General features: G+C 46.2%; 1 protein-coding gene and 1 long non-coding RNA gene across 4 annotated transcripts in view; both read left to right on the forward strand.

The window, feature by feature from the left end:
* Positions 1-26,213, forward strand: part of NDUFA10 (NADH:ubiquinone oxidoreductase subunit A10) — a 57,373-nt gene that overhangs the window by 5,817 nt on the left and 25,343 nt on the right. For 2 of the 3 annotated variants that reach the window (XM_032277718.1, XM_032277720.1), the window contains exons 4-8: positions 706-792; positions 4,325-4,446; positions 7,560-7,639; positions 9,362-9,416; positions 11,391-11,476. In XM_032277718.1, coding sequence (XP_032133609.1) covers positions 706-792; positions 4,325-4,446; positions 7,560-7,639; positions 9,362-9,416; positions 11,391-11,476 — 430 coding nt within the window. Of the gene's footprint in view, positions 1-705; positions 793-4,324; positions 4,447-7,559; positions 7,640-9,361; positions 9,417-11,390; positions 11,480-26,213 lie in introns of all 3 variants that reach the window. The other variant, XM_032277719.1, reaches the window with a different exon arrangement.
* LOC116551563 lies at positions 1,585-3,369 on the forward strand. The gene is made up of 2 exons (XR_004268991.1): positions 1,585-2,520; positions 2,562-3,369. It is a non-coding gene; the product is annotated as an uncharacterized LOC116551563 (long non-coding RNA).

The following is a 26,213-nucleotide window of genomic DNA, read 5'->3' on the forward strand; positions in this document are numbered from 1 at the left end:
GTTCAGTAGGGGTGAAGCTTGTGTTCAGTAGGGGTGAAGCTTGTGTTTAGTAGGGGTGAAGCTTGTGTTTAGTAGGGGTGAAGCTTGTGTTCAGTAGGGGTGAAGCTTGTGTTTAGTAGGGGATGAAGACTTGATGTGGACACGAGTGTGTTGTCCCACATATGTGGCAGGTGCTCTGAGGTTGCGGCCACGGGGAGAGGCTGGGTAGGACGATGAGGGAGGCCTCTGCCTAGCAGAGCTGACTGCAGGGAGGCTGGCCGGGGACCCGGGGGCTGGTGCTGTGTGCCGCATGAGTGTCCTTCAGGGCTGCTGTGACCGTAGTACAGCAAGCGAGGCTGGGGGTGGGTGGGAGTGAGAAGCGGCCCAGCATCAGGAGAGCTGGCTGGAGTGGGAGGGTGGGAGGAGGATGGGGTGGGCTCGGTAGGGGTGGAATACATTATTTAAAAACAAAGCACTTTTTGTATTAACTGGATGCTTTGGTTTAGGTGACTGAATGAAACAATGTTATATTGCTCAAAACTGAAAAGATATTTTAGATTTTGAAAATGATTTCCCACTTGTGAATATGAATTTGTTCTTCTCTGTACATTTGGTGTGGAAATAAAATTGTAAATGACCATTATTTTCTTTTTTCTGCCATGCAGGGATTAGCCTCCAGTGCATTGCTGTCTGATTTTCAATTTCTGTTCACCTGCTTTTAAACAGGACAAGGTGTTGTGTTGGAGCGCTCCATCTTCAGTGACTTTGTGTTCCTGGACGCCATGTACAACCAGGGGTACATCCGAAAGCAGTGTGAGTTGGGGTTGCAGATAGTCTTGTGGGTGTGTGGTGTGACTTTGCAAAGGCTGTGACGGACTCACCTTGCACTTACTGTGTTTGTGCGTGTCTGTGAAGTAGATGAATAGATACCATTACTGCATCAGTCTCCACTGGAGAAAGGGACTTCCTGAGGTGTCTTCTACCCTTCCTCCCTCCTACAATATCATGTCTCCCTGTGAAAGCAGATCGGAGCCCCGGACCTCAAACACACACGGCTTAAACTGCAGCCCCCGCAGTCTTCCCCCCACAAGAGCTGCCGTCCCCACTCTCAGCTTGCCCTAGTGACACCTCTGCTGTTCTTCCTGGACCCGTGCTGTAATTATAACCAACGCTCCAGTTTCTGCATCATCATGTCCTTCCCTCTGACACGTTGCTGTTTTTTAGGACAGTAGGTTTGTGTTCCCGTACTGGGGAAGGTCTGACAAGTGGCAGATGGAAAGGAATGAAGAACCCCCGGGTTTGAAGCAGGCTGACCTTGAGGAGCCAGGGTAGGGTTGGGATGTGTGACTAGGACTGTGCTGGGCAGTGCGTCGAATAGGCCTGGCGGACAGTCTGACTGATGGCATTTCATCTATAGACTGGGGTGACTGGAGCCGGCAGGCACCTGGAATCTGGGAGCTCAGAGTCAGTGCTCTTGGCTCCTGAAAGGGGAGGCCGAAGCAAGCCAGGCAACGGTTCTGCGGAGGGGTACTCCACCTGTGAGCTTGTGGCCCACAAGAGCAGTGCCAGCCCTTGCTTCTCATAGGGGCTGATCCTCCCTGGACATGCTGGGCAGCGGGTCAGGTCACCAGCCAGTGTTTCTGGAGTGCCTGCGGCGTGCCAGGCTCCCTTAGGTGCTAGGGATATGAATAAGAAGGAACTTAAGACAGGGCTCCCACAGGCCCAGGGTTGGGGGCTCTTAAACCAGTGGAGATGGTTAATTGCAAGAAAGTGTACTTAGCAGCCCCTGTGCATTCCTCCCGGGTTCTGTGCGGGCATGTGGGAGAAATGTTGAGGCTGGGAGATGGGAGGGGTGTGTCAGGGCAGCTGTTTTGACAAGTGGCCTTCTGGTGAGTCACCCGGAGTGCACTGGGAGTGAGGGACGTGTAGGGTTGGCGGAGGAGCCTGTGCATGTTCTGTGGGGAGGGCTCATGCTGGGGGAGATGCTGCTGGATGAGGCCGCACGAGGAAAGGGCTGCGCCTTGGCAAGGGTGCTTGGCTTTTGTCCTGAAACTAGTGAGTGATCACTGGAGGATTTTTAGCATGGCAGGGACAGGGTTAGATGAGTTTAAAATGGTTTCAGGCCTCCATCTGAAGGATGCATCTGGTGAGGAGAGACGGAAAGGGAAGGAGGCTGTCTGGTAGGAAGTTGGGGTGGAACAGGTGCGTCCAGCAGGGAGGCTGCACAGTGGGAGTTGCTGCTCAGGAGGGGCACTGGGCAGGCCCGGGTGGGTGGGTGGCTTCCTGTGTGCACAGTGGGGAGTCGCATGGACCTGCCCTGGCTGGTGGGCTGGTAAGGGAGAATGACGCACAGGGCAGTGGACTGAGGCAGCTTCATCTGTGGGTGTTGGATTCCTGAGTGTGACGTTCCCATGACATGGAGCAGGAGACACCTGTTGGCATCTGTTGGATGTCTGCTGAAGTCTGAGGACTGGCCTGGGTTGCAGGTGGTTTGCAGGCGTGGGGGTGTCCAGCCCTGACCATGGGCATTCTTGTCTTCAGGTGTGGGGGGGTCCAGCCCTGACCGTGGGTATTGTCTTCAGGCGTTGGGAGGTCCAGCCCTGACCGTGGGTATTCTTGTCTTCAGGCGTGGGGGGGTCCAGCCCTGACCGTGGGTATTGTCTTCAGGCGTGGGGGGGTCCAGCCCTGACCGTGGGTATTCTTGTCTTCAGGCGTGGAGGGGTCCAGCCCTGACCGTGGGTATTGTCTTCAGGCGTGGGGGGGTCCAGCCCTGACCGTGGGTATTCTTGTCTTCAGGCTTGGGGGGGTCCAGCCCTGACCGTGGGCATTCTTGTCCTCAGGCGTTGGGGGTCCAGCCGTGACCGTGGGCATTCTTGTCTTCAGGCGTGGGAGGTCCAGAAGTGGAACCCCCAGGGAGAAGTGACTGCCACATTTCTCCTTTCAGGGGCTGATGACGTTAGCCAGAGTCGTTTCAGTGCTGGGCTGGGGGACGCAGATCATGTTGGCTAAAGGACAGGTGGCACAGAGCATGGCGGGAACCATCTGAGAAGTGGTGTGCCAACGGGAGTAAGGGTGAGGGCAGGGATGAGGGTGAGACTTGGTCTCAGTCTGGGGAGAGACCGGCGTACTAGCAGCCCAGCTGTCAGGAAGCAGACCCGAGGCCCGGTGTGCTCTGCCTGGACGTGGGCTTGTGTTTGTAGGCCCAGGTGGACGGCACCCACTGGCAGCCCAGGCCCTTCCCTTTGTCACACCTCCTCCTGGCGGTCTTGTTCTTCTAGTCATGCCGTCCCTGACCCTGAGCAGGCCCATCTCACCATTGCCTCTAGAGTGAGGTTACTAGGAATACTCACTGAACCTTTTTTAAAATTTAATTTTAATTTTTAAAATTTTTATTCATTCATTTGTTTATTTATTTTGAGACTGGGTTATGAGACTGGCTAATATTTGTATTTTTGGTAGAGACAGGATTTCACCAAAGCTGTCCAGGCTGGTCCTGAACTCCTGGACTCCAACAATCTGTGCCCACCTCAGCCTCCCAAAGTGCTAGGATGACAGGCGTGAGCCACTGTTCCCAGCCCATTTCCTTTAAAGCAAAATAGTTGTCTTTCTGTTGACCCTAGCGTGGCCGCCTGCTTGTCACTTCTGGAAGGTTCCACCATGTGACGTGCTACACAGGGGATGGCTTCTTGACAGGCCTCTCCACTCGCACTGACGTGCGCTCCCTGCAGGCTTCCAGGAGGTCGGGTGTGTGCGTGAGCACGTGCAGGTGTAGAGTGCTCTGCAGAGCAGCAGGGTTCCCTTAGGCAGCATTATGCATTCTGTGTGGTGGTCACTTCAGGAGAATTATTCCGCAGCCTTAGCTGCCTTCAGTTTCATGTTGTCATTAAATCTGACTCAGTACATACTTCCGTATAGCTGATTATACTTACTGAATCTGGATAAATGTAGCTTGAAGATTTTTAGCTGAGTTATTTGAAAACTAAAGTATTTTTCTATAGAAAAGACTAGACTCTTTTATCTGTTATTACTATGAAGAAATATACATACTGCAGGTATATGGAATGTATTTCAGTTCAAAGATCACTGAACTGTGTCTTTCATCTTGTGGGACCTATACCTTGCCTCAGAAGCAAAACTTAGTGCTTAGAACTGTGACCCACCTGGAACACAGTCACGTGCCATGTGTGGTCAGTGCTTAGAACGGTGACCGTGATATGATTTGTAGATTGGTACGTGGCTCTGAGAATTGCATGTCTCTTTGCCCTTTTGTTCAAGGAGGAGCATGTTTTAGAAGCCTGCATGGGGACTGTTAGGTGACAATGCCCCTTTCTTCTGTGTGTGCCAGGTGTGGAGCACTACAACGAGGTGAAGAAGATCACCATCTGCGATTACCTGCCTCCTCACTTGGTGATCTACCTGGATGTGCCGGTTCCAGAGATCCAGCGTCGGATTCAGAAGAAGGGAGATGTAATGCCATTTTTCAATCAAAGGCCAAGCCTATTTCTGATGTCGATCAGAGCTAAAAGTCCTGTTTTAATAGCATACTAATTCCTACTAGTCCTCACTAGGAGGAGTGACATGCATCCTGGTCCCACCTGACAGAGGGCGTCTGCAGGGGTGGAGGGGAGACCCCAGGGCTCAGCCTGGTGCCACCACCTGCAGATCTGCTGCCTACCAGTGCTCTGTGGCCCGCTACTGTCTCTGAGTCCCCCCTACTGTTCTTGGGAGGCTGTGGGGGGCCTCCTGGCAGAGCGTCCTCCATCCCTTTGTCATGTACTTTCTGTTCTCTGATGAGGTTTTTGTGTCTTACCATTTTTTAACACATTGAAAGCGATTTCTAATAACCTTCGTCATCAGAGCAGCAGAGCAGTGATCTCCGCATGCGTCCGTTTACTGTTTGTAGTTTTTGTTAGACCTTAGTTAGGTGGCCTTGAAACAAGGCCTTCTGAAGTGACCCTGTGGCCGTGGGTAGCTCTGTTGGCAGCCTGATGGAGGATCCTGAGATGAAACAAAGACCATCTTTGCCCTGTGTCCCATTCTTGTTTAATACTGTGTTGTTTTTTCCGGAGGAGAATCTGATCTCCTTTTCGATATTGTGATGAAAATGAAGGGCTGCCTGCGTGTTCCTCATTCTGGTGCCCATCCTCTGTGCTGGAATTCTTGTAGGTGCTCAGTAAATACCTTTCTGAATGGTGGGTTCTTATAAGGGCAACAGTAAAGCTCTGGTTTTTTTTTGAGACATAGTTTTGCTCTTCCTGCCCAGGCTAGAGTGCAATGGTGTGATCTCAGCTCACTGCAACCCTCACCTCCCAGGTTCAAGCGATTCTCCTGCCTCAGCCCCCCGGGTAGCTGGGATTACATGCATGTACAACCATGCCTGACTAATTTTGTATTTTTAGTAGAGACGAGGTTTCTCCATGTTGGTCAGGCTGGTTGCAGCCTGGAACACGGTCACACACGGTGTGCGGTCAGCGCTTGGACTGTGACCCACCTGGAACACAGTTACACGCCGTGTCTAGTCAGCATTAGAACTGTGATTGACCTGGAACACAGTCCTGACCTCAGGTGATCTGCCTGCCTCAGCCTCCCAGAGTTGCTGGGGTTAGAGGAGCGAGCCACTGTGCTGGCCTTAGCTCTGGTTAATTTTTGCTGCTCCTGAAAGATCCATGAGACCAGCTTTCCTTCCCTGTTTTGCAGTGGTAGAAACAGTGAGGCATCTGTATGTGCCTTTCTCTTGCCGCTCGGAACCTGTTACTGCTTCAGCATTTGCTTTTAAGTATGTTGTGCAGTTAGACTTCCGAGAACCTTCCATCAAGCGGCAGAAGGAGGGAACTGCAAGTTAAAAATGTTTATTTCTCAGTGGAATAACTTTGGGCACATTTGCTTATTATGCTGACATGGAGAAAAATCATATATTTAACATTCTTTAGGTATTCTTTTGTTATCTGGGAAAACAGTATTTCAAAAATAATTCTGAGGTCTAAAGTAGAGCTTCAACTTTTTAATTTTTCTGAGTGAAGTCTTAAATAGCATCACCAGCTAAAATTACCCCATTTTGTAAAAGAGACACTGTATTATCCGTAAGTTGTCGTCCTGCTTTGATTTTTATTTCAATGCAGTCTTGTGTCTCAGTATTGCAGCTTTTGGGAATAACTGATGGGCATGTCCAAAAACCATTTCTAGACTTTGAGAAATCAGTCAAAGTGATAATAACTAAACATTTCATCAAGTAAGGTCAGGTCAGGTTTCTGAGATGGTTGTGTTATGTTGCTTGTTATGTGTTTGTATTACACTAGAGTTTCTTTTGTAATCAGTCAACGTTTAATCTTATCTTACTTGGAACATAGTTAATGATAGAGATTTAGAATCATAGCACTCTTTTATACTGCTATTGATTTCATTCACTCACTCCCCTAAGACAGAGCACTTCCTATATGTAAGGCACCTGTGCCAGGCACTGGGAGGCTACAAAGGTGAACAAAGAGGCCCTCTGCCCAGATGTCAAGTCCTTGTTGGAAAGCAGAACTCTCGACTGCAGTCTTTCCCCTTTTTGACAGAATGATGAAGTGCCACATTGCCTGTGTCATCCTTTCCCTGTGTCCCATCTCATTACTGGAATTAATACGAGTTGAGACATATTCTCTGAATGATATGGTTTTTCTTACTTTGAACAGCTTCAGTAAAGTATAATTTATACTCTGTAAAATTCACCCATTTTAAGGGTACGGCTGAATGATTTTTGATAATCCAGTTTTAGAATGTTTTCATAGTTTTGTAAGTTGAAACAGAGGCCTGTTCGTTTCTTTATTCCTTCCTTGTTTACTGAGCATCCACTCTGTACTGGACGCTGCTGGTGCTGGGGCATACCGGCGAGCAGGGTGGATGAGGCCTCGCCAGGAGCTTATGTGCTGGTGGGGGACCGATAGCAAACAAGGAGAGAGATAAGAAATACATCAAATAGAGGTAAATGACATGAAGAAAATAAAACGGGCCGAGAAGATAGTGTTCAACTGTAAGGAGTTTTAAATTTTAAAACTTGCCACTCATAATTGGAATTTCAAGTTTCTGAAATTGGCATAGCACGTTTCAGATGATGAGGGAGGCGAGAGCTATAGAAAGTGGGGGAAGTGGTTGCAGGGAGATGGGTGGAGGTGGAGAGCACGCTGGAGATGCAGGGAGAGTCGGGTGACAAGAGGTGTGCTGAGGACAGACGGCGGAGAGACAGGCCGCTGTCCCCAATTTCTGGTGCTCTTTCATTCTTGCACTCAGGCATGAGGCAGACGGAAGGACAGTGCTGCTTTATAGCAGGCCTCTTTCTTGCCTTAAGTACGCGTCTTAGAACGTGTGGAGAAAGTCACGCTGTGGGAGCACCTGGGCAGGCTCAGGTGTTCACTGTAGTAGAGGCGAAGGATTCTAACTGATTGTGGCACCCTGTTCTGTCACCCCACTGTCCCTACAGTGCCCGATGTGAGTTGTAAGAAAATAGTGCTCAGTGATTGTCTTCACATTTTATATATGCACAGGTCAAAGAAAATGGAAGTCTAAATGTTTCCCAGTTTAATTTCTCTGCTTTTGTTTAGCCACATGAAATGAAGGTCACCTCTGCCTATCTGCAGGACATTGAGGATAGCTATAAGAAAGTCTTCCTCCCTGAGATGAGGTGAGTCAGACACGTGACTGATTTACGGGACGGAAACTTCTTTGCCTGTTGCTTCTTAGGCCACAGCAGCCAGGGAGTTTTCTGCCGCAGTGGATATTGTCTGACGTGTTTGATCTGATGTTTATAAATGAGAAAACAGGAGATACTTTAGTTTGATTTTGTGGGGTTCATTGGTTTATTTGTTTTGGTTTCTTTATCTTGTCGATACTTTCGCTCTGTTACATATCTGAAGTTTTTTGATGTTAGAAGTAAACCCAAGCTCTAGTCCATGACAGGTTTTAGCGTGAGAAAATTTGTATATTTTTACTTCAGGTGGCAACTAAACGTTCATGTTTACCTAGGAGAGTTGATTGGAAGCGTATTCATGGAGAAAGTTCGTGAAGGATAACGTGTTCTGTAGACATTCTTCACTGATGTCCTTAAGAGATGTTTGGGTTAGACGAAGGAAGCAGCACCAGACTGTTTCCTTTCTCTCTTTCTTTCTTTACTGGAAGCACAAGGAAGATATCCTATAGCTGTCATACGGTGGTCCCTGGGTACATCCGTGTGTAAGAAATGTCTACCACGCGTTCAAGTCCAATTAAACTCAAGACTGTTTGAATAATGCTTGAATTGAAGATCTTTATAGTATTTCTCATACTTTTTAAAAACCTAAGCCTCTTCTGATGCCTACAAATCTCATGTTCTTGTTTAAAATTTCAAAGTAACTGCAAGTTGTGAGTAAAACAAAGAAAGGTATAGTAATTTTGGAAATAAACTTTAATTTTAAATTTATTTTAATTAAATACTGAATCTTTTTTAAAATACTGAATTTTTGCAATGAACAGCCGTAGATAATATTGTTAGACCGTAGGTAATTATAAACAATAAAATCAAAACGGAATAAGAGAAATGTTTTATTTCGCTATTTTTTTCTTTACCGGAAGTGTGAATGTTTTGCCTGCCCTGCTGGCAAGTGCAGTAAGTCACCTTCCTCACCGTGGATTTAGTGTTTACTCTGCTTGCAGCCACGGTGCTCTTGTGTGCTGTGAGGAGAGTAGTGATCTCGTAGCAGCAGGAAGCTGTTATCCAGTTGTTTGACTCTGTGAATCGTGTCTTATAGACTTGTGTGGAACACGCGTTACTGAGTGATTGCAGAGCTTAAAGACGTTTTTATTTTTTCTACACTTTGGAAGTGATGTGAGTCAGTAATGGTGAGGCTTTATACAATACAAGTACTTTACCTATACTTAGTATTTAATTAACCAGTGGTCTGTTGAAGATGGTCGGCAGAGTTGGTGAAGTTTATTTGGCACCACTGTAGGGGTCAGATGCTGATTTCAGTCTCAGAATAAACAGCTTGTAAATTCTTGGAGTATCTATTTACCCTCCGTGTTTACATCCTAATGTGTGGAGGGTACTCTGGAATGAAGATGCCCTCTGTGCCTCTGCTCTGTTAGGCCCTGGGCTTAGTCATGCTTTCCTGCTGCGGGCACTGCAGTTGGTGGTGGACCTGCTGTTGTCACTGTCAAGCCAGCCATGAGTACATTTTGGCTGCTTTTAACATGTCCTCCTGAACCAAATAAGCTCTAATGAGCCCAAACATGCTCAGCACAACACCCAGTGCGGAGAATGTGAGGTTTTAATATTTAAGCAGGAAACTTTAGTGGTATGTATTCGTTTGTACATTTAACTTCGGCTTGGAGACGTCTACATTGAGTTTGATCTTTTTTCTTCTTACAGTGAAAAATGTGAGATTTTACAGTATTCTGCAAGGGAAGCTCAAGACTCAGTAAAGGTAAGTAAATAGTTGAAAAGTTGAAAGTCATTCCTACATTTGATTCATGTATAAGGTTCTTGCAAATCAGATAATTAGTTAGATTCCCACTGATCTTAACAAACATCAGTATTTTATCACCTAAAAGCAGTACCAACCAAACCCATCATCACACTTCCCTGGCCATGAGGTTTTGATTTTCTTTTAAGTGATTCAGTTTCCACGTTCTGAAAATTATAGATGTCAAAGAATCTTGGGTCATCTACCCCAACATTTTTATTAAAGAGATGGAAGACTGAAAGTTGGATTAATTAATGGGAAAGATTTACATGTAAAGTTAACCGTTTTCCCTAAATTAGTGTATTTTGTGAAAGCCTAGTAAATCTTGGTGTAGTTTTCAGAGAACTTTATGAATAATAGCCAGACAAACATTAAAACATCTGAAGAAGAATAACAAAAGAACGTTTGTCCTCTCACATACAAAAACAAACTATAGGATGATCGTAAGGAGAGCATTATGGTGTTAATGCAAGAATTAATAAAGAGCTTAAAGGAACAAAACAAGAGTCCAGAAATGTGTGTGCACCTGTGTGTGAGTGTCTTCAGTTTGGCAAAGTTAGTTCCTTAAAGGATAATCACAGAAATGAAGTAGAGGAAAGCTTTTTCTAATGGTACCGAGGCAATTGAGCATCCATTTGTTAAAAAACAAGCTTTTTATTTTATATTTTATATATTAAGCATAAATTACTAAAAACAAGGTATAACAATTCTAGAAGAAAATACGGGTTTTAGGATCTGGTCTTGAAGTGTGAGTGGTGCTGTGTAACAGAGCAGCTTTGCGGAGTTGGCGGCTTGGGTGGAAGCAGGCTTCAGCTGCCTCAGCATTGGAGGATGAGAGGGAGGTTACTGAGCTTTTCTGCACACACAGTGGCCTCCTTCTTGCAGATGGAAGGCCTGCATTCTCACCCGGCCTCTCCTACCACCAGTTGTAAGGGTTCTTTTGAGACCCTGGTTTATTCTGCTTGGACTGATTAAATTACATTTCATTTCTCCTTGGCCTTCTGTTTCTGTTTTTAGAGTATTTTTATACGTTTGAGAGAATGTTGAGGTGGCATGTATCTTAGAAGAAGAGTAGTACATTTGTCTCTAACACTGTTATTTGAGTTCATTTTTGAATGTGCTCAAATTCTCAAAACTGAAAAGGATTCCTGAGTTCGGCCTGCTCTGAGGAGAGAATGCGTATGGAAAGGTGGCTCCTCTGGAAGGTCAGACTGTAGACGGTCAGCCTTGGGGTTGGGCACCTAGTTCATTAGGTCTCTCTGAGAAATGGATTTCTGTCTCATTCTTTGGTCATTTTGAGGGGCTAGGTTTTGCCTTTTAGATTGAACTTGGGAAGAAAGGCGTGGCCTGCCCTGAAGGCTTATTTTTCTCCTGTAGTCTTGGTTGTCCTTTTCCCCAGCCTCAGGGTGTGTCTGCCCTACTTCCTGATCCCCGAGTGTTAGCTAGGCAAGGCTGTATTGAGGTGCAACATGCAACCCCCCATTTCATTACAGGTCGGACAGCTTCTCTTTCATCGTGACTGTCATGGTGGGATTCTTCCTGCCAAATATTTGTAGCTTATAATGTATTAAAAGGTAACTTCTTGGCCCAACATGGTGGCCCATGCCGATAACCTCAGCACCTTGGGAGGCTGAGGCAGCAGGATCGCCTGAGCCCAGGAGTTTGAGAACAGTTTGGGCAGCATGGCGAGACCCTGTCTCCACTAAAAATACAAACATTAGCCGGGTGTGTTGGCGTGTGCCTGTAGTCCCAGCCGCTCGGGAGGCTGAGGTGGGAGGCTTGCTTGAGCCCTGGAGGTTGAGGCTGCAGTGTGCTGTGATTGCGCCACTGCTTTCCCACCTGGATGATAGAGCCAGACTGTCTCAGAAAAAAGTTATTTCCTTTAAATGTCTAAAATGGGGTTCTCTGTTTAAATTGGACTTTTTCCTGTCTTAGGTGATAGAGGACATTGAATACGTTAAGTTCGAGAAAGGACCGTGGCTGAAGCAGGACGATCTCACCCTTCACCACGTGCGATTGCTGTGAGTGCATCCGGGTGGAGCTGCTCGCCTGCGGGTCTGCTTGGACAACGGAAACGGAGGGCATTTGGAAATCATTATGTTTCAGCTTAGGTGTTAGCACCAACCAATACTCAGATGCACTTTTTCTTCTAAACAGCTCTTGAATCCTCTGGTCTGATAATTAATGTATTGAGTGCCATTGTTTAACAGGTATTTTGCTTCCTCTGTGTGTCACTGTTCTGGATGTAAGGGACATAGTGTCAGATAAAGTTCTCGATGTCTTTGAAAATGTATTTAGTTGGGGGCGGGGGGGGCAGAGTAAACACATAGATGAAACTGTCAGGTCACAAAGGCCAGGGAGAGAAGTAATCCTTTGTAACAGGGTGGTGAGTAGCCAGGGGTGACAAAGGGTCTCTCGGGACAAGGCCTGAGTGAGGCCAGGGCTGGATTCTGTGGACTGTGAGGTGAGCAGGGGGCAGGGGCTCAGCAGGCGCAGAGGCTCTGAGGCAGGAGCCTGGGGGAAGGTGCGCCCAGCAGCCAAGCCAGTGTGGCTGGAGTGCGTGGGGGAGGGGCGGCCATGGTGGAAGCCAGCAGGACTAGGAGGGAGCCACGGCAGAAGGCGGGTGGGTCATGGCGCCTGTGGTGGGACTTTTTCTGATGAGATGCTCTTTGGGAATTTGAAGCAGAGAAGTGACTTACATCCATTCAGCTGTTGTGTGGATTCTTTGATATCTATTGAATGAAAAATGAAAACTGTACAGATTCAGTAAGTTGGAAAAAAAAAAAAGCTACCTTCATCTGCATCACTCCACTGAAACTGCTCCCGCCAAAAGACGCCCTTGCAGTTCCCAATGCAGCAGACGGTTGTCTGTCTTCATGCTGCTCCCTGGCCCCGGAAGCAGCATTGCAGCCACTCTGCCCCACACCTTCCCCTGGTTGCATGCCCCCACTCTCCCTCAGAGGATACAGTGTCAGGTAAGAGGATTTAGCTGCCTTCTGGGGCCAGGCTCTCCTCCGCTGTTCCTTCCACCTGCTGCCAGGCTGTGGCAGGCACAGTGACCCCTGGCAGGGTCTCATCCGTCGAATTCGATTTCATGAGGACATATCTAGTCACACAGCTGTGGATAGCGTGGATATCACCGTAGGTCCTAGCCCAGACCTTTCCCCTGCACACCCAACTGACATCCCCCAGGTGGCCTCTTGCGGTGTCTATGTATGCTGGCCTTCCCACCAGTGATGCCCAGCTGTGCCTCTTCTGTACTGGCTGGCGCTAGCTGCCCCTCTGGGGGGATCTCATCTTGCTCTGGTTTCTCCTCCCCCACCTGCCCCTGCTGCTTCCCGTCACTGCAACACCCAGTGCCTGGTTTGGGCTTCACATCAGTGTGACCTCAGGAGATGGATCTGGAGTGAGGGACTTTGATTTCTTTTAGGGCTATAAATTCTACAAAATTCAGAGATGATTTTGTAGTGAAAAGTGCTGTCGTATCATAATTCTGATTATTTATAAATCAAGATTCAAGTAATTTGAGGGTCTTCGGCTTGTGAAAATTTGGGAAGCATGAGTAGCTCTTTTGGGATCTGCCTTCTGTGTTGAATCTTGAGCCCTCGGCCTGAGCCTGCCCTGTGCTGCTTCCGGCCTCTGCCCAGGGTACTGTGCACAGCCCGCACTCACACCTTGCCTCTCGAGGGCCCGGAGGCATGAGGATGGCCTGGGCACTCGACTTGCCCTCTCCTCAATGTTTGGAAGTCAGTCAGGCAGTTGGTGCCTGCAGATGGCAGCTCTATTCCTGGTCCTGTGATGATGGCATCCCTGGGCTGTTGGTGCTTACTGTGTGGGCAGGACTGACCCTTCTTTCTCGACCTGATGGGAAGTGAGGATACAGTAGTCTCATAGGATGACCAGAAGAACAGCTGGCTCACTGCACATGAAAGTTTACTGATCAAAATGTGAACAGAATGTGTAATCACTTTAGTTTTGGCCAGGTGGGGTTCGCGCCTGTAACCCCAGCACTTTGAGAAGCTCCTTGTTGTAAAGCAGGGAGAAAATAGAAGCCACCTCTTAGGACGGTTGTGGGGATTAAATGTGGGAATAATTTGAAAGGCTCAGAACAGTGTATGTCATAAACACTAAAGTTTTAGTGACTATTATGGTACTGTTTATGGTATATTAGTATACTCTGTAGATTCATGGTGTTCTTACATTTCTCTATTAATATTTTTGTTCTTTAATCCTAAGCTTTTTTTACTTTCTAAGTAGTTTTTTTCTGATTTCAGGAATAATTTACATTAATTATCTTTAATTCACGCATTATGGAAATCTGCAGTGAAGTTGAACCCACCTCCTAAAGACACGCGTGATTAAGATGCTGTCCATGTTTTTTCTGTGCATGTGTAAAAACCCAGATTCCCAGGGTGCCTCGCCCCTTGGTGCGAGAGCTGACCTCTGAGTGACGTGCCCACCAGCCCTGCAGGGCAGAGCACTGCTTTGTAGTGTAGTTCTGCATTGCTTAATGACAGGGATGTGTTTCAGAAAAGGTGTCATTAGGTGATGTCATTGTCGTGAAAACATGATAGTGTGTATCTACAGAAGCATAGAGGCTCTAACCTGCCCAGCTAGGCTGGACGGTGGAGCCTGTTGCTCCTAGGCGACAAACCTGTTCAGCACGGCACAGGACTGAGTACCGTCTGCAGCTGTAACACAGTGGTAAAGATTTGTGTATCTAAATGTTAAAAAAAAAGGTCTACCTGTCTAGGGCATGTACCATGAGTGGAGCTGGTGGGACTGGAAGTTGCTCTGGGTGAGGATTGGGTGGGTGGGTGGGTGAGTCAGTGGATGGTTGAGTCAGTGGATGGGTGAGTGAGTCGTTGAGTGGGTGGGTGAGTGAGTGGGTGAGTGCGTGCATGGGTGAGTGGGTGGATGAGTGGGCGAGTCGGTGGGTAGGTGGGTGAGTGACTGGGTGGGTGAGTGAGTGGGTTAGTGCATGCGTGGGTGAGTGGGTAGGTGAGTCGGTGGGTAGGTGGGTGGGTGTTAGTGGGCGGGTGAGGAGTGAGTGGGTGAGTGCATGCGTGGGTGAGTGGGTGGGTGGGTGGGTGAGTGAGTGGCTGGGTCAGTGAGTAGGTGGGTGGAGTGAGTGGGTGGGTGAGTGAGTGGGTGGGTGAGTGGGTGAGTGTGTGGGTGGCTGGGTGAGTGGGTGGCTGGGTGAGTGGGTGAGTGGGTGGGTGAGTGGGTGGGCGGGTGAGTGGGTGGGCGAGTGGCTGGGTGGGTGAGTGAGTGGCTGGGTCAGTGAGTGGGTGGGTGGAGTGAGTGAGTAGGTGAGTGGGTGAGTGAGTGAGGAGTGAGAGAGTGGGTGAGGAGTAAGTGGGTTGTTGGGTTAGTGGGTGAGTGGGTGGTTGAGTGGGTGAGTGGTGAGTGGGTGAGTGGGTAGGTTGGCGAGAGAGTGACTGGTGGGTGGGTGAGTGAGGGGTGAGTGGGTGAGTGGGTGAGGAGTAAGTGGGTTGGGTGAGTGGGTGGTTGAGTGGGTGAGGAGTGAGTGGGTGGGTGAGTGGGTATGTAGGTGAAGAGTGAGTGGGTGATTGGGTGGGCAAGTGAGTGGGTGAGTGGGTGGGTGAGTGAGTTGGGTGTGTGGGTGAGGAGTGAGTGGGTGGGTGAGGAGTGGGCAGGTGGGTGAGTGGGTTAGGAGTGAGTGAGTGGGTGGGTGGGTGGGTGTGTGCGTGCGTGAGTGGAAGGTGAACGTGAGGGTCTAGGACATTACTGTACCCTACAGTTGACTTGAAACAATGTACAATTAGGCTACACTACACTTACATAAAAAGTTTTCTTCAGTAAGAAATTAACCTTAGCTTACTAAAACTTTCTTACTTTATAAACTTACATTTTTTTTCTTTATATCCTTATTCTAGAAGTATTTTCTGATGTTTGAAATTATTTACTTTTACTTTTTAAACTTCTTTTGTCTTTGTTAATTAAGATACAAACACAGTGGCCTCAGCCTGCTCGGGTTCAGGAGCATCCATATCACCGTCTTCCACTTCCACCTCTGTGTCACTGGAGGGCCTTCACCTCTGTGTCACTGGAGGGCCTTCACCTCTGTGTCACTGGAGGGCCTTCACAGGCAGTGACATGCATGGAGCTCTCACCTCCTGTGACAGTGATGCCTTCTCCTGGATGCCTCTGGAAGGACCTGCCTGAGGCTGTTTTACAGTCAACTCTTTAAAATAAGTAAGATGTATACTCTAAAATTCACAGTCAAATCACCAAACCAGTAACATGGCCATTGATGGTAACATCGTCTTCTGTTCTGTACATAGTCGTGTGTGCTGACTCTCACAACTGGCAGTGCAGTCGGTTTGTTCACGCCGCATCACCACAAACACGGGAGTCGTGTGTGGAGCTACGGTGCTGTGACAGCTGCTGCGATAGGACGTTTTCAGCTCCATTAGAATCCTGTAGGACCACATGTGTGTGTGACCTGTCGTTGACTGCAGCACCATGCTGCACATGACCATAGACCGGCGAACCTGCCGCAGCACATGAGCCCCTCGGATTTCATCGGAGAGCCGCCGGAAGGCGCTGTTGTGTACTCCCGATCGGCATAACTGAATTTGCCACATTTCCATTTTCCCAAAGTTCAGTTTTAGCTACAGCTCTCAGGTTCCTGGTAGGAAATAGATGGCACATTTGACCAGAGAGCAGTAGAGAGTTTGGAAAAGGAACTATTTATGAAAAGCAGGGCAGGGTTGAGGGAAGCAACAGGGTGGTGAGACACCCAGGCCATCCACAGTGGGAAACTGGCAGCTGAGGTGGGGGCACTGGGTTTTGGGAGTCCAGGGCTACTGCTGCGGCTATGGAAGAGGCTGTCCAGCATCAGATGGAGCCCAAGGGGACTGGGGAACCCACGTGCAGGGAACCAGCAGAACAATCGTTCTGCCTTGGATGGTTCCTCCTCCCAACTGCACTTGAAGTCAGAGGGCATTGGAGCCCCTCGGATGCAAGGGGCCAGCCCCTGGGCACAGAGCACCTTGGAGGAAGGGTAGAGAGGAGATTAAGGGCCAGGTGGAAAACAGCCCAACTGTCCGCCCAGGGGTTGCAGAGGATGGTCAGCATTCACTGTTTTCCTCTGCCCTGTGCGTCCCTACGTGGGACGGGGCAGCCACCATGTCACTGTGCAGTGTTCACAGCCTTGAGTCGGTTGCCACAGATGTTTTTCATATCAAGTAAGGCGCGAAGAAACCGGCTGCCACAGGGCTCCTGGAGTCCTCGCTTCTGTGGCGAATCAGGAGACCGAGTTCACTTTTGCAGCTTCCTTTCTTCCCACATCTGCCCCCCAGCCTTCCCCCTCTGCCGGCGGCTCAGTGGAGCTGAGCCTGTGTGCTGTGGCATTGATCACGGAGGTTCACTATTTGAGATGTTGATGACTACTTGTGGGGTTTGTCTTGTAAACTCTGACTTGGTGATGGATGAATAAAATACGTTTACACACTGAGTCTAGTGAACGAGTGGACTGCGGAGGTCGTCAGCTGCTCTCAGGGCGGTTGCAGCTATTGACTCTTTACGAGCTGTTCTTCACATTAATTCAGTATAGATTTAATGACAGAGGTTTTAAGTCAACATGTTAGTGGATCATTGACATGGTTAAAAGAGTGGTTTTATCAGTGATAAAAGGTTTGATTTTGGGACTTAGAACAAACAGTATTTACTTCCTCTTGAGAGAGCTATCTGGCACAAAGTTTACATGAGCAAACCAGTAGTTAGAGTGGAGATAAAGGAATGTGGGGAAGCTTCTGTTATCCTTCATCTTCACCTTATGTCTTCATGCTCTCAGGTAAGACCTGGCTGCCTTCAGCCAAAACTTCTGCTGAAACTAATGCAAACCTCTCAGCCATCCTAGGAGGTTTGTTGCTATAACCTGTAACTGTCTCTTTTATTTTTGCTGCTATCTTGAGTGAATCCCTACAGGGTGCAATGGATGGAGCCTTGGGGGCTGCCCTCTGTGGCAGCTGCCTGTCTCCTGTTCAGAGTAAGATGTGTTGTAGTGAATGAGGATGGATATACAGATCAGTACAAAAAAAGACATGCTGGGCTCTGGAGAAATCCACGCACAGGCTTCCCAAGCTTTCTTCCTCCTGTGAGGGATGCAGGGACACTCAGTGATTGAGCCACTTTCTCTAACAGTGAAAAATACAGTAACATACGGACGGTATTTCTGCCTGGCGTGCCCGTAATTTTTATAGGGGCTGGTTGCTTGGGAATCCTCTGCTTCGCAACTACTCAGGTTCCAGACTCCCAGGAAGCAGGCGGGTGTTCTCTGTAACTCCTGTCGTACCCTGGCGGGGCTGAGTTTGCTGCCCAGCCTCATCAGCATAGGACACTTCTTAGAAACTGAGTTTCCAGAAGCCAACCAAGGGCCAGCCTTGCAAGGAGGCCCTGCCAGAGACAGCAGCCTAGGCTGGCTCTGTGTTGTGTGAGGGAACCATGCTTCTGGCAGGAAAACTTCAGGCAGTGGAGGCAAATCCAAACCCAGGAGATGTGGTTTTCCACCTTGGGCAGAGCCTGGGATTTTAGCAAGACCGAGGTTTTGTAAGAGAGGGGCGAGAGAACTGAGCACTGACTAATCACATGAGAATAGTGGTGAACTATGACACTTGGTCTGGGTAAGAAGGGAAGTGAAGGGGTGAGAGGTAAGGGGACTGAAATGACTGATGGCAAGACAAAGTGGGTGGGGGCCAAAGGCCTACCCTCTTGGAAGAGAAAGTCGGGAACAAAGGTATAGAATCAAATCACCTGCGCTTCTGCCCCCACAGTGCCAGGATTCACAGTTTAATGCAGGTTTTTCCGGTCTTTAAATAGTGTGTGTGCGTATGTCTCTAAATACATCTTACATGTATTTTTATATCCTACTTTTAATATATTGAGCATGTTCCTGTTTTGTAAAACATTTTAAAATTCAATTTTTAATGGTTCCCTGTATATGCTGCACTGACCATTGATTGAGATGCAGATCGGCTTGGCAAACTGTTTGGCTGCTGGGCCAGATCCACCCTTCAGCCCCTGAGAATGATCTTTACATTTTTAAAGGACTGGAAGGAGAAAGGATAATGTGATGGAAACTGCATGCAGCTCTCAAAGCCTGATATTTACTATCTGGCCGTTTACAGAAAAAGTTTTGACCTCTCAAACACAGAATAATCGTTTACCATTTCTTTAAAATAGACCTTTTGGGTTATTTTAGTTTCTTCATGTTCATAACACAGTAAAGAGCGTGTTGTACCCCTTTTGGTTCAATTTCAAGTTACTTAAGGCATAAAAGTGGGTTTTTGAAAATTATTCTCCAGAATATGCTCACCAGTATTCATGCTTGTACCTGGTCCTCTGAATTTCCCTCATATAATTAAAGAAAAAGCAAAAACTTGCGATTCTGACACCAAAGCAAGTAATTGTTTTACTCTGCATTTTGTAAATGCTAAACTTCAATTTATATTTTTATTGGCTATTTATTTGCTCTTTGTGAATTTTCCCTTCATATTTATTAACTTTTTCAAAGAACCAGGTTTTTGTTTTGATGATTTGTCCAGTTGTTTTCTGTTTTGTTGATGTATACCCTAGTGTTTATTATTTTTTCCCTGCTTGCTTTAGGCTTCAGTTGCTCTTCTTTTTCTATAGATTCCTAAACTTGATAATTTTATATCTTTTTTCTTTTCTAATATAGTCAGCCCTTTATAGCCCTGGGTTCTGCATCCTTGGATTCAACCAACCTTGGATCAAAAAATAATTGGGAAAAAAAAATCCAGTAAAGATATTACAGCAATAAAAAACAATAAAAATTTAAAAATACAGTTTAACAACTATTTACATAGCATTTACGTTGTAGTAGATATTATAAAGATCTAATATGTTATATTAGGTATTATAAATAATCTAAAGATGTTTTAAAGCAGGGGTGTCCAATCTTTTGGCTTCCCTGCGCCACATTGGAAGAAGAAGAATTGTCTTGGACCACACATAAAATACACTAACACAATAGCTTATGAGTTTAGGGAAAAAAAAAAAAAAGGCAGAAAAATCTCATAATGTTTTAAGAAAGTTTATATATTTATGTTGGGCTGCATTCAAAGCTGCCCTGGACTGTACGTGGCCGTGGGTTGGAAAAGCTTTGTGTAAAGTGTATGGGGTGTGCATAGTTCATATGCGAATACTGTGTCCTCGTATGTAGGGGACTTGAGCATTCTCAGATTTTGGTGTTAGTGGGGGTCTTGCATGGAAGCGCTGGAGAACAGAAGAATGATGGCGTATGCATCCAGGGCTATCTGGTTCCCTCTTGGCACTGCCTTTGCCGCATGACACAAATTTGGGTACGTTACATTTTTATTTTCATTCAAAATGTTTCAGAAATTATTTTGAGGCTTTTTCTTTGACCCACATGTTATTTAGAAGTGTGTTGTTTAATCTCCAGGTGGTTAGGGATTTTCTAGGTATCTTTCTGTTGTAGATTTCTAGTTTCATTCTTCTGTGGTCTCAGAATACACTGTATATGATTTCTCTCCTTTTACATTTATTAAGGTTTTTTGTGGCCAGTGTTTTCTATCTCAACTAATGTTCCAGTTGAGCTAGAGAAGAACGTAGATTCTGCTGCTGCTGGAGAGTTGTATAAACGTCAGATCGAGCTGATTGATAGCGGTATTCACATCATCGGTGTCCTTACTATTTTCTGTCTGCTGGCTCTGTCGGTTACTGAAAGAGTTGGGTTTAAAATTCCAACAGTACTGGACGTGTCTGTTTCTCCCTTGAGTTCTATTAGTTTTTGCTTCATATCTTTTGAGTACTGTTGTTAGGTACGTAGTTCATTATCTTAGGTTATTATCTTCATGAAGAATTGGCCCCTTATCATTGCCCCTCTTTTTCCCTGATGCTTATTCTTGTCTGAAGTCAGCTCTATCTGAATTTAATATAGGCACTCCAGCTTTCAATTCGTGTAGGCATGGTGTATCTTTCTTCCTCTTCTAACCGGAGTCTTTAGTTTTCTTGTAGGCAGTAAGTAGTAGTTGGGGTTCTTGTGTTTTTAATCTACTCTGACAGTCTCTGTCTTTTAGTTGCTGCATTTGGACCATTCACGTTGGAAGTGAGTGTTGAGATATTCAGGTTCCTTTTTGCCATTGCTTTTCCCTGTTCTCTGTTTGCTGCATTTCTTGTTTCTCCCTGCCTCTTTTTCTGCCTTCTCTGGATTTCACTGGGCATTTTACATGATTCTCTTTTATCTTTTCTTTTAACACTGATTGTACTTTAAAACGTGTTCAGTGGTTGCTGTAGTTTCCAGTATGCGTTTAAAAGCCATCTAGGCTCCCTTTGCGGTGGCACCGCCGCCCATGGGGTGCATGTCCCGACAGCACAGTCTTCTCGGTTCCTCCGCGGTCACTGTGACATGGCTGCCCTTCCTTCCACTTTTCTTTTTTCTTTCTTTGAGACAGAGTCTCGTTCTGTTGCTGATTGCCCAGGCTGCAGTGACACGACCTTGGCTCACTGCAACCTCTGCCTCCTGAGTTCCAGCAATTCTCACGTCTCAGCCTCCCAAGTAGCCGATATTACAAGTGCGTGCCACCACGGCCAGCTAAATGTATTTTTAGTAGGGATGGGGTTTTGCCATGTTGGCCAGGCTGGTCACAAACTCCTAGCCTCAAGTGATCTGCCTGCCCTGGCCTCCCAAAGTGCTGGGATTTCAGGTGAGAGCCACTGCACCTGGCCTCTTCCACTTTTTATAAGCTACAAAAGCACTCAATTTGTTGTTACTATTATTCAGGAAAGGCCATTGATTGAAGGATGGAAGTTACAGCTTCCAGCTAAGGAGCTGAAGCTGGAAGTTCCCTCTTTGTTTTTTAAAACTCTGTGTATGTTTTGAACTAGATGTCTATATGTGTGTGTTTTTGTAAACTCACCTAAATAATATACTCTGTTTTTCAAAACTGTGCTTTAAAATACCTCCATCATCTCTTTTAACTGCTCTGTTGCAGTATCTCCAACCTTTTTGGCATCAGGGACTTTCGTGGAGGACAGCTTTTCCACAGACTGTATGTGGCAGGGGTGGTAGGGATGGCTTCGGGGTGACTCAAGTGCTTGTATTTATTGGGTACTTCATTTCTCTTTTTATTACATTGTTATATATAATGAAATACAACTCACCATGATATAAAATTAGTGGGAGGCCTGAGCTTGTTTTCCTGCATCTAGATGGTCCTATATGGGGGTGATGGGAGTCAGTGACAGATCATCAGGCATTAGATTCTCATCAGGAGCTTGCAACCGAGATCCCTGGCATGAGCAGTTCACAGTAGGGCTTGTGCTCCTATGAGAGTCTCATGCCTCGCTGATCTGACAGCAGGTGGAGCTGAGGCAGTAATTTGAGTGAGGGGAATTGGCTGTAAATACCGAATTCGCTAGCTTGCTTGCTCACCCACTGCTCACCTCCTGCTCTGTGGCCAGATTCCTAACAGGCTGCACATGTTTGCGGCCCAGAGGTTGGGGTGGGACCCTGCTGTATCGTGTTCTGCCATTACATCTGAAACCTGAGATCTCATAGTTACCAGTAGTTGTCAGCGCGGCGTCTGGAAGGTATTTCAGAAATAGTTGTCTGTTCTACCACACTCCTGTGGGGCTGGGCTCCCTCTTTTTACAGGGAGGAGACCATGCCTCAGAGCTCGGGCTTGCTAAGGTCACGTGACTGTGCGGGGCGTCTGACCTCTCAGGCTGCAGGGGCAGGAGCTGCTGCCCTCTGCACGCTCTGTGTGGTCCTGTGCCCTGGGCCGTCTTGCCTTCCCTCCTGCCATCTGTTCAGGCTTGAATCCTGGTAGAACCTTCGACTCCTCCATCAACCACAGTCCTAGTGTGAACCCTCCTTTTTCCCTGCTGACCACCTTACCCTCCCCTAAGTCACACCCTGCAGGTCTGTGTGCTGCTTTCAGTGATTTCTCATCCTTGTCCCTAACACTTCTGCTCCTCTTGGAGTGTAATCCCCGGTTCTTGGTCTCTGTTCCTCCGCCTCTTTATTTCTTCATCCCACTCCCACCAGGTTTAGTTTTTTCAAAAGTCGCAATGACCCCATTTTCACTTTACTTGAATATTTCAGTGGCTTGTCTTTGTTTAGTCATAGATGCAAATTTCCTTTCACTGAATTAATTCAGAATCCCAGTCTGCCCTGGTTCTGCCTCTTCGGCCAGGAGGATACCAGGCAATCTCCCAGGCCCTTCTTCCACCACCACCTGTCCAGAAATTACCCAGAAATCCTAACAGTCTCTAAAATGTGGCCGTGATCATTCTTTTTTCTCCCTAACACCTTCCCGTAACTCTTGTAAGCTGTGATTTATATGACTGTATATGGTATCCTTTGTTAGCATCAGCTGCTGCTGGGCGTTATAGGGCACCTAACAGTTACCGAGACGAAGGGTTGGGTCTGACTTGACCTTCCCATGGTAATAGTGTCATTTTCTAAACACAGTGTGAAATGTGTGTTGATTAGATTCTGCACCCTCCATGTAGTTATTTAGTTATTGGTTATGAGAGCATGGAGAAGGATCCTGTAATTCCCCCATAGTTTATCAATTATAGCGTTCAGTTGTTTTAACTTAGCTCACTATGAATGCTTTTGTCCCGTTCTCTCCTGATATTTTGCCTTTCTTCCTCCCACAAAGATGTTTCGTAAGTTTACAATGTCAGTTGTGTTTATTTTCATTTGAGAACCGTTTCTCAGTTGAGGGACTCAAGCGATGATTATGACCAATTTTCTAACATAATTATTGTAAACATGCTGTTTACCAGTGACGTTCATTGTATCCAGAACCTGACCAAATTACTGGTTTAGAACATTTCTGTACCATCTCAGTTACGTGCTGCCAGTGTCTAATTGTGTGTATGTGTGTAGCTGTGCTTGTGCGGAGAGGCAGCGGCTGTGTTCTTCAGTCTTCATGTCCACATCCCTAAGTGACTGGCGCCTGTCTGGGTTGGTTTCAGTCCCATTAGGAACTGCAGTGACACGTCAGGCCTCCAGCTGTGCAGGGTTCCAGGGTTCCTCTCTGGCCAACCTGCTTCTCCAGAGCCCAGACCTTCACACCCCCCCTCTTTTTTTTTTTTTTTGAGACGGAGCTTCGCTCTTGTTACCCAGGCTGGAGTGCAATGGCACGATCTCGGCTCACCGCAACCTCCGCCTCCTGGGTTCAGGCAATTCTCCTGCCTCAGCCTCCTGAGTAACTGGGGTTACAGGCACGTGCCACCATGCCCAGCTAATTTTTTGTAGTTTTAGTAGAGACGGGGTTTCACCATGTTGACCAGGATGGTCTCGATCTCTTGACCTCGTGATCCACCTGCCTCGGCCTCCCAAAGTGCTGGGATTACAGGCGTGAGCCACTGCGCCCGGCCCAACCCTCTTTTCTTGATTGCGAAAATTTTTATATGACATCTGGAGTCTTTTTACCATGAACTTTCAATGCTACAGAAACTGTAGCATGTACGTTTGGTATCAGAAGTACAGTGTGTCAGAACTTTGCAATTCAGGAGAAATTGCAAAATAGGGTTGGAAAATGTTATAGGACAAAGCATTGACATTCTGTTAATTGGGACACAGCTTGAGTCATAAAACACAACCTACAGTTTTATTCTTTTTTCTGCCTTCCTGCTTTACTGTTTTAAAATATGTGGCAGAGCACCTCATATCATAACCAGGCTTAGTATCTTTTATCTTCTTATTTAGACAGTGACTTATGATATTAAAATGATATATTATCTTCAGTCAGTTTTGAATTCTTCGTCACTAAACTAAGTGCTTTGTGAAGAGAATATTTTCTTCCACTGCCTTTTGCTTCCTGAGTCAGAACGATTCCTTGTGTCTTTCTTACTTGAATCTAGGAGTTTACTGGGGATACACTATAGACTCTTCCCAATAGTCATCACTTAAGCTCATAGTAATAAATTGAAAGGGTAGTTTGGTTAGGTATAAGTAAGTTGTAGAATTATTGTAACGGATTCTTTTTTTAATCTTCAAAAATAGTTTGAAGTGTACTTGTTAAAAGATTTTCCCGGGCTACAATGTAATGTTGCCAAATTAGGCATAGATGGCGCTGTTGCTCTCTAATCTACACTTGCTCCAGACCACTGATTTCTTTCACATTTTCTAGCATTTTCTTAGGTTTTTCAAACTGTAAAGAAAACCATGTCACCTCCCTACATTGATATTTGTTAACATTTAAAATAGAAACTTCATTTTTATTTGGAATTTCTTATTGTGAGATCACTTCAAAAATTGTCCTTTTACAATAGGGTAATTCTATTTGTGTTAACAGTAAGAGGATACATACTTGTACTTTATTGACACATGTATGGAAGTGTTTCAGTAGAATGCATAAGGAAAGCTAGCAGCACTTTTCTCTGGAGAGGGAGATTGTAGTCTTACAATTCATGCAGTCTTACAAATACAGCAACTTTATGCCCTTTACAGGCGTTCTGTTCTGCTTGCTTAAATTTTTAAAAATATTTGAATATCTTTTGGCAAGTAAAACCAACTTAATATTAAAACTAAGATGGAGATCTTATCTGTAAGTGTGTACGTTACAGCCATTTGCTGACCCATGTGGAAATGCACATAGATACACTTAGGAAAACTAACAATGACTGTTATCTTGGCAGCAGTTTCTTGGAGGGGCATTTGTGTTATTGGATAACTGTGTACGAGCCCCGTGGTTTTTGCTAGGACGCTCCTGACCCTTTACCTACTGTCCACTCATCTTCAGCGTGCCGCAGGTTCGCAGCTCTGTGGCTGTCTGTGGACCCATGATTTCGTGGATCCCGTGGGCCTTGGGTTCTGGTCAGGTGGTTTTGTTTGTGGGAGAGCCGACGTAGGTTCTATGGGGAACAGGCCTTGGGTTTGCTTAGTGGCCCTGGACTGTCTCACAAAGTCTGGCCAAGAGCCAGGTACATTCACATAATTTCCATTTGAGCCATTACAAATGAGAAACATCTCCTGCTTTTATAACTCAGTAATGGAAATGTGCCCGTTTAAAATAATCGTTTTCTTTGTTTTGAGCCCTTAAGAAAAGAGACTTTATTTTAATATTTTTTTCCCAAAAACTCTTTTCATCTTTAAGTATAGTGGTTATATTCAGACTAAATTTAATTTAAAATAAGCAAATTGTAACAAAGTATAAATATTTTAACATTCAACAGAATGAAATGGTAAAGCAAAGAGACTATCCTGTGATTTGTATATTTATTGATGCCAAGAAAAGTGGAGAATTAGACCTTTTACAAACTGTGGTACAGCAGACCATCCTACGTGGGCCTTAGCATGCAAAACTGAGCAGTAAGACCCAGCTGCAACTCTAGAGGGACTTGAGCCCCTCACCTTCCTTCCCTCAAGGGGGACTTCAGCCACTCACCGTTCCTCTCCCTCAGATTCATTCATCTGGAACGTTTTTCATGGGGCGTGCTCTGTGTGTGGCACTGTCATAGAGCCATTCGTTTAAAGCTCTTTATTCCTGCTATTCCTGTGTTTAAAGCACACTTTGATTCCTCTTATGTTTCCAAAACTATCCATTCCCAGAAGGTCGTCATTTGTAGGTGTTGAGGGTTTTAAAAGATGCTACCTCAGGTTCCAAGAGTAATTTTAAAAAGCAGCTCCAGATCAACCACGTGGTCTTTGGGATGAAAGCTTTGCTCTGAGATTGCTGCTTGGCAATGAACAGCATTTATTGGAATGTGTAGATTTTTTATATGGATGTTTAA

Source organism: Sapajus apella, unplaced genomic scaffold (assembly GCF_009761245.1).
Source record: "Sapajus apella isolate SASKATOON/1434 unplaced genomic scaffold, GSC_monkey_1.0 scaffold10, whole genome shotgun sequence".
Classification (NCBI taxonomy): Eukaryota; Metazoa; Chordata; class Mammalia; order Primates; family Cebidae; genus Sapajus; species Sapajus apella.